General features: G+C 41.2%; 1 protein-coding gene across 1 annotated transcript in view; it reads right to left on the reverse strand.

The window, feature by feature from the left end:
- Positions 1–14,095, reverse strand: part of ULK4 (unc-51 like kinase 4) — a 704,158-nt gene that overhangs the window by 544,231 nt on the left and 145,832 nt on the right. The window contains exon 19 of the mRNA XM_083188569.1: positions 5,207–5,290. Coding sequence (XP_083044695.1) covers positions 5,207–5,290 — 84 coding nt within the window. The remainder of the gene's footprint in view (positions 1–5,206; positions 5,291–14,095) is intronic.

Genomic DNA, 14,095 nt, shown 5'->3' on the forward strand with positions numbered 1-14,095 from the left:
ACGATTCAGTCTTGATGCGACCAGCATTTTGCTCACTCTGGCCCCTTCAGCGACCTGGCAATATTGTCAGTTCCCTGACATCATGCGGGCGAATGGCGGAGGGTCCTCGGGGGCAGGGGAGGAGGCAGCGATTGGAGCTGGTGCTGATCCAAGCACTGCCTCCTCCATCAGCGTGAATGGGAACTGGGTTGCTTGACACAGATAACCCATTCACACAGTATATCAACCTGGCAACAGACCGCTAAGAACTCTGCTTTTTTTACCTGTTCATAATGCTAGGTTGCTGGACCCGGTAAGCCCTTTCAGATCACACCGATTACCGGGTCGAACAGGCAACAAATAGGCATGAACCTGGTAATTACTGTAGGTGCAATTTAAAAGCGGTATAAGTGTTCATTACAGTCTTATATGTACTAAGTACACAGTAATCAAGATGTTATCAATTAGACCCAAAACAACTTCACCAATAGATAAAAGATCATGTACTAATCATGACATTGTATCTACTTTAGATCACAAAGAAAATATATTTATATAGCACATTTCTCCATATATATATATATATATATATACACACCCCCTGACGAAGTCCTTCCTGTTGACGAAACGCGTTGGGCGTGGCTAACTTGGTCCGACGTGGAGACGTCCATCTGTCCACCGGTGTATCCTGCATGTGCGGCTGTGGTCCAGAGAGCGGTGAGCGCTGAGTCCGTGGGTCCTTGGTCGGCGGCTGAGCGGCTTCCTTTCCTGTGTATCCGGCATACCATCTCGTGCAGATATCGGATGTTTCATGTGGCTGGCAAGCATATGATTTTAAACCCCTATGTATGTGAGCATAAGTACAAGTAAAAGTGTTGTTTGTATCTGGCTCATTGGTGCGTTTTTCTCCATCTTTTTTGCAAATATATATATATATATATACACACATATATATATATATATATATATATATATATATATATAGCTGTCTGCTGTGGTGTTTCTAACAGGTCTGGTTTGCATATCAGTGCTATAATGAACACAGAGGGAATGCAGATGGACCATCTGCATTTTGTTATACTTTAATACAATTTTGTTAAAAAGTCCTCTGAGTGCCGCTGTGTGATTCCATCTACAAATCAGTTCCCATCAGTTCCAGAGGGCACTAAGACAGATGCCATATTTGGAGGAGTGCCAGGCTGCACTATATATATATATGGGTACAGAAAGAGGCCACTCTCCAGACTGTTGAAAGTTTAGAACTGCATTTTATTTTTCAAATTTTTCAATAATGCTGCCACGTTTTTCTGGTCAACGTTTCGGCTCACATCAGAGCCTTTTTCAAGACTTGCAGACAGCTTAATACATGTGCAAATACGTGCCGTGAGCACCTATACAAAAATATATAAGAAAACTGCATCAGTGCACTAGGTTGTATATAGACATATTAATAGGTATACTTCTAAATCACCAACAGCGAGATGTACCATATCACACTGTGGAAGTCCCCATGTTTGTAAATGTAAATATGCTCTTTAATTGAGGTTTTTGATAGACTTCCACAGTGTGATATGGTACATCGCGCTGTTGGTGATTTAGAAGTATACCTATTATTATGTCTATATACAACCTAGTGCACTGATGCAGTTTTCTTATATGTTTTTGTATTTTTGTATATTTGCACATATATTAAGCTGTCTGCAAGTCTTGAAAAAGGCTCTGATGTGAGCCGAAACGTTGACCAGAAAAACGTGGCAGCATTATTGAAAAATTTGAAAAATAAAATGCAGTTCTAAACTTTCAACAGTCTGGAGAGTGGCCTCTTTCTGTACCCACGTCTATTAGTTTCCACAAAATGGATTCTTGAGTGTAACACCCCAGCAAAAACCTTTGGATTAGTGAGTGCTACCTTCTCCCTGGATATATATATATATATATATATATATATATATATATATCCAAATCCCCAACTGGGGAAGAACTGGCACTCCAGAGAGACGGTGAAAGGTGTATCACAACAAGTGTATTGGGAACGTTTCGGGGGATAAACCCCGTCCTCAGCACAACCGACAGCTGAGGACGGGGTTCATCCCCCGAAACATTCCCAATACACTTGTTGTGATACACCTTTCAGGCCGGTTTCACACACTCCGGCTCCTGCCGGACGGTGAAATCTCGCACGGCCAGGGAGCCGTGCCGCACACACTAGTTTATCATGGAAGGGATGGCCACAGCCCGGCAGCCGTCCCTTCCAGTGGCGGGATCCGGCTGCAACCATGCGGCCGGGTCGTGGCCGTCCCGTGTGAATGGACACAATAGTGTCCATTCACAACTAATGTGTGCGGCACGGCTCCCTGGCCGTGCGGGTTTTCACCGTCTGGCAGGAGCCGGAGTGTGTGAAACCAGCCTCACTGTCTCCGGAGTGCCAGTTCTTCCCCAGTTGGGGATTTGGATTGTTGTAAATTATTTCTTTGGCACCTGGGGCAAGCTTTTTATTTTTGGTTGAGTGCCGGCAGATTTGGAGGATTATATATATATATATATATATATATATATATATATATATGTATATATATATATATATATATATATACACCTCTGTAATTGCCGGCACTCTAGGACGTCTTAGTCAACACAAATCACAGCTGACACGCTATCATATATATCATTTGCAGAGGTTAATGTAGCCACTTTGTCCATGCATAGTTGTTGGTCAGCCAGTTGCCACCTCATGCATCATCGATTCCTGGAGATCCCCACCACCACCACAAAAAAACGAGTGGTCGGAACTTAATTCAGTAAGAGGGCAGAGCTACGATCAGAGTGTGACCCACAATCAGACCAAAAAATGCCCACTAAACATAATGCCCATTACACATAATGCCACACACCATAATGCCCATTACACAAAATTGCTTCCATGGGGATTAGCTATACAGTGCAGGGTTTAGGGTTGATGCCACCATGTAAGAGCCCTGTGGGAGGGGAAAGACATTGCCATGTGGTGGGAATGGGGATGGAACAATGCCGCTGGGTGTAAAAGGGCAGCCTGTGTGCGTAGAACAGCAGCTCCCCTGTAAGTGCACTTTTGGCTCACAGTCAGCAATCACTACTGTGCTATTATATAATACCTAGGGTTACATGGTGCCAGTTGCACCTCCTGCCTGCCATGCACAGCACACAATGAAGGAATGTTTACGTGGTAACACAGCTCCTTACAATCTGCCCCAGACAGGAAATACACTTTGGCTACAGCAGTGGGGGGGGAGTGTGAGAGCTGAGAAATTCACAAGAAAATTACCACCGCTGTACGAGAACACAGGGACATCACTGTCGGATTGCTACTAGCATTAATTGCCTGCGGCCCGCTGCAAGCTGGACAGCGGCAGTGCCACAGCGCGAGGCTGTCCAGGCTTTTCCAGTCAACCGGATTCCTAGTCCCTACCATCTCAATCTAACCCCCAAGGATCTATTTGGCAATAAATCCACCAGTATATTTTTAGTGTGTGAGGTGAACACCAAGCACTAGGAGCAAACCCACAAAAACATAGAGAGAACATACAGGCTTTACAAGAAAGCACTTTTAGGTCAGCTATTTTAAAACAACTGTATTTATTTGAGGTCAACATGTCCTTCATTTCTGAAGTAACTAGTAGAAACTCTATACTTGCACATTGTAACTAAGCATATGATAATTATTTGGGAGCGGCAATAATTACAATGAAAATTGTTTGTGGATAAACTCTGGTGTGTCTACACCTTATTAAATGTCAAAATCTGTTCTGAATCAACACAAAATTGGTTAGCATTAACAGAGGAAATTACTAGAGCATTTATTACATACATCTCAGAGCAGACGTGTCACACAATGACAGCTATGTACATGTTCATTACAGAATGTTGGAAGGAATCCAAAAATTGCTTTAAGTTTTCCAGGAGGTTGCATGAGGTTGTATCATTTCTGGTGTTGAGCCTCTGCGATGTTCTCACATTTATCTGCAAGCTATAATCATGTCAAAAGAACGATGTTTATCAAGATTTCCCTAGCCAAGGGAGGAATGCTTTTCGCCTTGGGCTTTGCCGAGAGCAGAAACGAGGTCAAGTGGGCTTTTTTTACTACTACAACAATCTTTTTATATGGTGATTACATGTTATTGCCGAGGGGATGCACTATTTAAGTGTTAAGCAAATTTTATTTTAAGAAACAATTTACAGCAACATGTCAGAAGTGTGTAATTAAAAATATCTGTGCTGCTGCACTCGCCTGATGTGTCTACACCTTAGAAAGCCTCACAAGAGCCATTTGTCATATGCCACATGCAGTGGCATAACTAGAAATTTTGCACACCCTCCCCCTGCCAAAAAAAATTCTGGTGTCCACGTCCCCCTCATACAATTTTTGGTATTATTATTACTTAAATGCTTATTGCCAGGGTTTCATGCTCATTGACAGGAGTTTCATGTTTGATGCCAGGAGTTACATGCCCGTAGGGGCATTTCCAGTGATCTTTTTCTTGTTACCAGTGGGTTACATGCCAGTTGCCATACCCGTTTGCAGGGGGTTACATTCTCACTGCCAGGGGTTTACGTGCTTATTTATTTATTAACAGTTTCTTATATAGCGCATACATATTCCACAGAGAGAATACTACTATCGGGTAGAGATATACGATAACCAGTATGATCTCTAGTATTTATCCATTTGTCCCTAAGACCTCTAGCATCTGTCCTCCAAGGCAGCGGACATTTTTGGAGGCACATTTTTCAGCAGATTCCATACGGATGGCCAGACACATTGGAATCTGCAGAGACCATGTGCTCCCTCAGTTCTGGCTCCCCCAAGCAACCGCTTTGGCTCCAGTGCCATTGTTACACCACTGGCCACATGCATGTGCAAAGACTCTATATTACAGCTTCTCATATTGATGAACTTGCACTAGGCTGTGGCTTTCTCATTTCCAATTACAATTAGCTGTGCTCAAAAGAACATTTAGTTACTACTGCTTGGTTTTTATGTTAATTAACAACATGTTAATTTTCAGCTGTGGGGAAACATAGCTTATCTTTCATATCCATGCAGTGGTCCACTGCCTGCTTAGTGCTATTTAAATTCTGGAGCTATACCGCATGACAAGATACTGCACAGCTGCAGGCTACAGCTCGGACATAATGTCTGAGGGGTTATTATAGTGGAGAATATCTAGAAAGTACCGTGAAGAAGCCTTACCCCTTCCCGAAGGCACCTCATTAGCACAGTGTATGCAGCCGAGGGAATGGTCCAGATGTCTCTGGGCTCATCTTTCTTTTCCTCCTTTAAGAAAATAGAAGAAAAAAATAAATCCGTAAAATCTTGCTCTACAGAAAACAAATATTATGAAAGTATTAAACAACAACAAAAAAAGTGTATATATAAAATACACACACAATAAAATATAAACAATTGCAATTCAACATTGATCTGTTATCAGTACATAGAATAAATACAATGGGTGACATTTCATAGGATGCAATTTTTAGTAAAGTTCTGAAATCGCACCATATCGCATTTTTTGAAATTGCTAATTTTTTAAGAAATTGACTATTTTATGGAATGCGAATTGAGGCATGAAAAATGCAATGACGAACATGTGCGTTTTGTGAAAGAAAAAAAACGGCACAAGGTCCCCCCTCCTGGGCATAGCATGCCCCGGGCTCAAAGAAAGGCACCTGGTTTTAGAAATTCAGGTGAAAAAAACATAGGGGCTCCCCAGGATTTCTAAAACCAGCACTAGGCTCAAGGCCCGGTGCTGGTTCCCAAAATATGGGGTACAAAATGAGTAGGGGTTCCCCCATATATTGGCAACCAGCACAGGGTCCAAACAGCCAACAAGGTAATGCCAAAAGCCCAAAAAGGAAGCAATTCACAAGTTAAAAACATATGTTGTGATGTAAAAGAAGAGGGGACCAATGAATATGACATTACCAGGACAAAACCTGGCAGACAATGTAGGGACAATGTAGGGAATTAAATTGCAACACCGAAAGCCAGATTTGCACGAAAGTTCTTTGTACCCTATAGGATAGTGAACACCTTTGTGCAAGATTGGGCTGCTGTACAGTACGGCTATTATGCAGATTTGGTTGGACTATTGGTATTTGTTGGTAGTTAAATTTCCTCTTTAGTATTTGTGTTAATGTATTACAGGTACCCACATATTTTTTGGTGCTTAAACAATTTCAAAAATGTATAATAAAGAGCAGCAATTACAAGATATAAAAAAGGAAGATGTGTCAGAATTGAGTGTTGAAGCAATGAGAAAAATCCCATGCTGTGAATCACAGAACGGCATCCAATGAATTCAGAGATACAAATGACAGGATCATTATCTTCGCAGAAATGCTTGCCAAACACTGACAGAAGTTAATGTCTTTCTGTTAAATGTGTAATGTGTGTTGCCAGTCCAGGGTTACCTTATATCGAGCTAAATATTTCACTGAAGCAGCAGTTTGTACTACTCAATTCCTAAATCGATCCTACTCCTAGTCAAACTTTGCACAAAACAGCATAGTTCTTGGCTCAATAGCTCAACTCTATCAAACAAATTTCCTTATACATATATCAGACAACAAAATCATTATTAAATCATTTAACTATGAACTCATACAGTATGAATTAAGTTATTCAACCTGTAACCCTTAAAACAAGTTACTTGATATGATAGTTTTAAGATGTTTTCAATAGTGTCCCATAAAACAAGCTGTAAACACCCACATAGTGATCCACACTTCTGTGGATACATATATAGGGGCATGATGATACCCTTCTCCTCCTCACATGTGGGACTGAAGAGATGTAAGGAAACCAGACACACTCCAGTACAATGTAAGTACTGATGTTACCTTTGAAATACATGTGAGTTATTGATTTATATGACCCCCATCTAGGAAGATCTGGAATAGATCTATCCCATTGTTGAAGTAGGGACAGGCAATATTAACTCTCACATTACAGGAATCATAAAATAGCCTCTAAATAAAAAACAGAACATATCCTCATGTTCCATTTTATTAAAATATTGCTATCTCACAAACCCCATAAAATAGGGATTTAATTTTCAGTTACGGAACTGTAGACAGAGACATGCAAAACCGTCACTGTCACTATGGACGGGATGTATCAAGCTTTGGAGAGAGTTAAAGAAGAGTAGCTGCACAAAGCAACTAATAATAATTGTATTTATATAGCACCAGAAGGACTCAAGGCTCTGAACAGAATGAACATAATACAGTACAGAAACAATGCAAAAATTATGCAGCTTCTGTCAAAGTGCTAGATGTAGGACAGAAGCTGATGGTTGCTAGAGACAGATTCTCCACTTATATAAGGTGATTATGAACCGATGCGCAAAATTTGGAGTGGCTAAACTACCTCTAGCAGTGACCCATTCCTAGTAAACCGAGGTAAATATAAGATAAATGGTTCAGTGCTCTACAGTTAGAAAAGTAATATTCATAGTCAAACACTTTACATTCAAAGAAAGGTCTTGCCTCCTGGTCATTCTTAAAATATGAAATCAATGTACTGATTTAGTTAGTTATACCAAATAAAGGCAATTGCAGATAAAACATAGCAGACAGGGGTAGATTTATTAAGCTCGGTGAAGTGATAAACTGTCTGGTTTTTATCACCAGCCAATCAGCTCCTACCTCTCATTTTTCAAACCAAGCCTGTAACTTCACAGGTAGGAGCTGATTGGCCGGTGATAAAAACCAGATACGTTATACCTTCACCGAGCTTAATAAATCTACCACTCCCTGCAGTGATTGTTATTCATACGGTTTGTAAAGTTGTTTAAGACATGTAGTAATCATTAACGACACACTTTCCTGTAAAATGGAGCAGCTTTGCTGCTGTATACAGCACAGCATATAGGAAGCCACAGGAGTCTGGTACGTGACTGGAATTTTTTTTTTTGTTAGCTGCTGGATCCTAGGGGAGCCTAGATGCCCTCTGCCATGAATAGCAGCAGACAAGGGGCTGAGAGACACAAGTGGGGCTGGAGAGACATGAGCTTGAGTCGAAGAAGGGGGCTAGAAATGAATACCCCTTTCACATAAAATTGCAAATTACCAAGTCAAACATTTCTACCTGGTAATTTTAACATGGGTCCTGGTTCAAAATTCCAAGGACTTAGTCCCAGGTATTTTCCAGGGGCAAAGACCCTGGAATTTCGACCTGGTTTGACTCGTTCACACAGAAGAAATACCTGTGTTGACCAGCACACTACAAGGTAAAAATGGTTGACATGGTAATTTGCTTTTCTGTGTGAAAAGGGGGTCAGACTGGGACCTGCAAAACCAAACAGCACTCAAATGCCAATTAATAGAAAGGATTTAGGGGCTATTATGTCTGAAAGTGGTATGGGAGAGGAAGCTGGAAACACAGCACTGGGGATACACAATAGACTTTGAAGAAAGACACAGGATTATAGGGCAGATACGCAGGGGAGTAATGATACTAGTAGAGACCGAAAGGTGGAGTTACAACCCAGGAGACACATAGAGGTGGGGGAAATCAAATGAAACAGAGAGAGACAAAGGTTGGGGGTGAGAGAGTGATACATAGGTTGGGGATGAGCACAAGAAATATAGAGGAAGGAGGTGAGGCTGAGAGATATGGTGGTAAATAATGACGAGCAAGATGGCAGAAGAGGCTGAAAGACAAAAGGGAGATCAGTGGGTGCCTGAGATAGAGAGACATAGAGGATGAGGCTGGATACACAGGGATAGTGATGGCAAGACACAGTAGGAATGGTACTGGAGTGTATACAGATGTAGCCACTGCCATCTATCTCTATAATAGGATTAAGTGAGTAATTGGAATACTCTGCTAATCCCCTACTCTATTGTTCTATGTATTTTATTGCAGCTGAGAACAATAGGATAGCCATGGCTAGCCATCCTGAGCCATGGCCTAAGGAAGATAGATGAGATGGGCTCCTACTGTACGTGAGGATGAGGCTGGATCGACACAGTGGAATAAGGCTGCGAGACAAAAGGCAGGATAAGGCTGGAAATGCAGGGGGAGGGATGAGGCTGGAAAGAAGCAATAGACCATCTTGGAACTACCAGAGGGATTGGGAGGCCACAAAATATGAGTGTGTGATAGGCCTAAAGATTTCATTTGCCGACCCTGCACCTTATAACAGGGCAACTCAAAGTAAAGGCTATCTCTATCACAATGCGAGTAAGTAATAACCTGGAAAGCACGTGGCTGAATTCCCATCGAAAATCAAACCTTAGATTGTCCCAGACCCAGTTAATTTAGTTGCATACAAATGTAATAGATTTGCCTACTAAGCAATTGGTTCTGATTTATTTGTCACCTAACCCAGCCTGTATAGGGTAACCTTCCTTTTATCAGTAAGAGTAGAGTGTAGTTGATGTTATAATGGTAAGGGGGCACTGTAATGTGGCATAGTCTGAACATGACACTGTAATATGGCATAATCTGAAATAGGCAGTTGTGTAATGCGGCATAATATGACCTGATCAATATAATGTGATATAAAATAAATTGAAGGGCACTATGTTACTTGATAGAAACTGGGGTATTGTAATGTGAAACAATACAGGGCTTTGATATAGTGCTTCACATGAGGTTGGTCTACAGAATATGATGGGAGATGGGACAGGTTAGCATCATTTGTACTTGGGTGCAAAATTGTCTGGAGAATACGGAACTGAGAGTTGTGGTAAATCGAACATTTTCATGTTGGGATAAAGATGTAAGTGTTGTTTATCAAGGGTCTGTGATGGGGCCACTCATTTTTAATATATTTATTAATGACCTAGGACTTGGTATAGTGAGCATTTTTGCTGATGACACTAAACTTTGTAAGATAATTAAATGGGATCATGATGTAGTCTCTCTACAGAAAGACTAAAATAAACTAGAGCATTGGGCATCTAAATGAAATATTGATAAATGCATTTGTTATGCATTTTGGGAGCAGAAATAGTGTTCACACCAGGCTGTTTTAGCAGGGTGCTGTACAGCCCCTCCGCCTCGTGCAGCATGAATGCAAGGGAGGTAGAGCTTGGGGGAAGGAAGCCCTGCACCTCCGTAGGTGCTGGGCACACTCCCAACAGTGACAGCACTTCCGGGCCTGCCCCTGACATCGGCGGACCTGCTCACTTTTTAATGCTGTGCCCAACATGAGAGCTTTGCCCCCCCCATAGACTACAGAAGATGGGAGTCCACACTCCTCCGAGATGGAGAAACCATTGCAATTGTAGTTATGTCAGGGCCTGTGAATGAGGGCACAAGTATTAGGCAAAAAATAAACTATGGACAGAACATTAACTTAGGCATTACTATGATTGGGGGAAATGAATTAGGGCACTTTAATCGGGTATAAACTTAACAACTGCTGCTGAGCTGAATTTGTGGAATCAATGGAACAAGGGCCCCTTTAAGATATTGCTATAAACGCCCACATAGTTCTGCATAATGCTAAATACATAATAAAATCGGATGCACACAACCAGTGCTCATGTGAGGAGAGGAGGCACATTAGAGATACAGGACAAGCATTACAGGAGAAGTATCATTAGAAATGTTCCTTTAATCATCATAAAAATCTGCCCATATGTAAATTACTTGTGTTTTTCTTTGCGTAAGGGAATAATAACATATTTTAAATATTTCCAACAAATATAAGAAACTTTTAATAAGCAATACAAAAAAAAAATAATTACTGTATCAGTAAATTTCCTTTTCCTGCAAGCTATTTGCTTGGGATTTGCATAAAGATTACTTTCCAACAAAAGTATATCTGTATGGTAGGAGACTATACAAAACAAAGAAACTAAAGACAAGAAAAGGAAGTTTTTCATCTATTTGTAGAAAAATACTACTTCTGGTGTACAAAATAAGGGCAAGTAGCACCATGGGGAAGAGGAAATTAGTATACTTTTAGATGCTCACCCATCTCTATATAAGAAACAGGATGAGCATAAATTTTTATAATTTTCCATGATGTTTCCAGTACAGGATAGGGATGGCCATCCTTGCCTTTGCAATCAATGGCAAAAGTGCAACTGGCCATCGATAGTGTATAAATTTTCAATAGACCACATGAAATACACACAAATATATTTTATTTGTTCAAAAAACATGAAACAAAATTTGTTTACTATCTCAGGCACTGAATTTGAACTCCAAGCAATTATTTTCTTGCACATATATAGTGCCAGTTACATATCAAATCAGAATCTACTTCTTATTTATTTAGCACCCTCTGAAGATAGAAGACAGGATCTGATTGGTTGTCCATAGCAACATCACATGTGAAGTACAATACACATCTTATTAAATTCCCCCCACCCATCATGTCCCCAGTAGTGCTGGTACAGATGGTCCCTGTAAATTTTTAGCAAAAGAAAAAAAATAATAATTCACTTTCTGGAATGTATGGTTTGCGGAATAATTCGGATAACGCATATTTGGATAAGGGATACTCAACCTGTATTAAAATAGAAACTACATGCAGCATACTAGCAGGGCCAATATAAGGCGTATGGGCACTGTAGGAAAAACTTCAACCTACCCCCAACCCCACACTGCCACCAATACTCACTTTCCAGCAATCCTAGAAATCCACAACTGCCGCCTGCATGAATAACTACAAGGATGTCTTCCTCATAGACATCCTTAATTTTGTGATGGGCAGACTGTCTCAGAGAAACATTTTTCCTGATACAGTACATTACAGTAATGGCAATGTAAAGTTACATATTTTAAAGTATCAATAAATAACGACAATTTTAAGAATGTTTGCCAGTGTAAAGACCTTACCAACTGCACAAAAACAATTCAGCAATGTTGTATATCATGGAAATAAAGAGCATGAGGTTTGGACTTGGTCACACAAAGGATGTAAATGGAAGGTGAGGACTATTTAAAATTATGCATGTGGAAATGGGATATTTAAAAACGGAAAGAAAGTTGACCCTGCAAATTTTCGACATGTGAGCTTAACATCAATTGTGAGAAAATTATATGAGGGAATTTTAGAAAATGGTATCCTGAATTATTTAGAGGGGCCTAGCATAATCAGTAGAAACCAGCATGGGTTTGTAAAAAAAAAAAGCATTCTTGTCAAAACTAACATAATAAGTTTTTACAAGGAAGTCAGCAAAGAACCTAGATATGGGGTATGGTGTAGAAGTGATCTACCTGGACTTTGCAAAAGCCTTTGATACTGTGCCACATAAGAGAGTGGTAAAAAAATAGAGGATTTGGGTCTAGGGGTAAAAATTTGTAGCTGGGTAATAAACTGGCTGCAGGATAGAGAACAGAGAGTGGTGGTCATTGGTGCATTTTCAGGTTGGATACTAAGTGGTGTATTACAGTGATCGGTGCTAGGGCCGCTTCTATATAATATATTTCTTAATAATATAAAGCACAGAATCCATCCTTGTACAGTGCAGGGTGATTAGAACAAATAAGAGCTGAAAAATGGAAAATGAGGGCCGTTGTTGATAAAAGTAACGTTATGCATCTTGGTAGGCATAACCAGTATGCTACTTACAATCTAAATGGGGAAAAATTGGGTAAATCAGATTTTGAAAAGGAAATAGGAGTCCAAATTTACAACAAACTAGAGTCCAGTCCTCAGTGTCATGTAGAAGCCAATAAGGCCAACAAGATACTGTACTAGCCTGTATAAAAAGGGGCATGGAAGTGAGGGGTGCCGAAATAATCATGCTACTATGCAAGGCAATGGGTAGACCTCATGTAGAATTTGGACTACAAGTCTGGGCTCCTCACTCCAAAAAGGATATTGTCGAACTGGATAAAAGTCCACAGTAGGGCAACCAAGGGTTGGTGTCATTAAGCTATGAGGACAGATTAGCTGGATTCTGAATGTTTACATTGGAAAATAGACCTTTATGGGGAGACATGCTTAACATGTACAAATATATCAGGGGCAGGGCCGGCTCTACCATTAGGCAGCTGCCTAGGATGCCAGGATCTGGGGGGGGGGGGGGGGGGGGGAGGCCGTGTCACCAAGTCTGACTATCAAAAAATCATGGCTGTCTATGAGGAATGTGCAATAACACCTCACCACCATACTTTTCCTTGAGGTATACTTCCATACTTTACTGCCCCCTACTCCTTGTACTCTGTTGTGGATGTCAAAGGGAGGCCTCCAGGGAAAGCAGGGGACTTTTCCATCTTCCCAGGAAGGGCTGGGAGGACCAAACTATTTTTGGGAGCCTCCTTTGAGGGGGGTGAGGGGGTGTGTGTTTGAGGGGGGGGGGGGGCAGTAGGTTAAAGTTTTGCCTAGGGTACTGAGAACCCCAGCCCTGATCAGGGGACAATATTACCAACTGTTAGACACCATATTTACTTTGAGGTCGGAGACTAGGGCCCTTATTTTGATCCGTTCGGTCCTCGGTGCATTTCTGCAGACGTAGGGTTCTGTTTCGGTTCGCCGGGTGCACGCACCCTACCTGGCGTGCAGGAGGCAGAGAAGGGTGGGGGTAATGGGCAGTCCCATTAACATATGCTTATTCCATAATGCTGGGCGTTCTCATGGTAATGAAGCCGTGACACGGGTGCAGGGGGCAGGCAGCTGACATCACCAGGTGTCAGCTGCCCACCCATATCCATTTCAGCGTGGAAGCATATGGAAGTGACTTGAAAGTAACTTTTATATGCGTGCACCTTCCATATCTTTCGATGGTTGGCAACCATGCATCCAAATGGATGTTTGTGCTAAACATCTATTCGCAACCTTAGCGGGCGAACCTGCACTGTGAGGGGGCAGGCGGCCGGGCATTGGCAAGGTGGGATTTGGTGGACACACAAGGCTGCAAATTCGCAGTCTTGTGAATCAACCAGAATAACCCACTCCAGCTCAGATTTTGTAACCTCCAAAGGAAAGGCTTTTCTTAAGGTGAGGGCAGTAAAAGTATGGAACTCTCTTTCAAAAGAAGTGGTGTTGGCAGACACAATAAATATATTTAAATTAAGGTTGGCAAGCATTTATTTGCCAAAAACATCCAGGGGTAGAACCTACTGTAATTCAGAAATTAAATGTAAAATATTCAAAAGGGGATTTATTAT

The sequence above is a fragment of the Crinia signifera genome, chromosome 5 (assembly GCF_055691185.1).
Source record: "Crinia signifera chromosome 5, ASM5569118v1, whole genome shotgun sequence".
NCBI classification, from domain to species: Eukaryota; Metazoa; Chordata; class Amphibia; order Anura; family Myobatrachidae; genus Crinia; species Crinia signifera.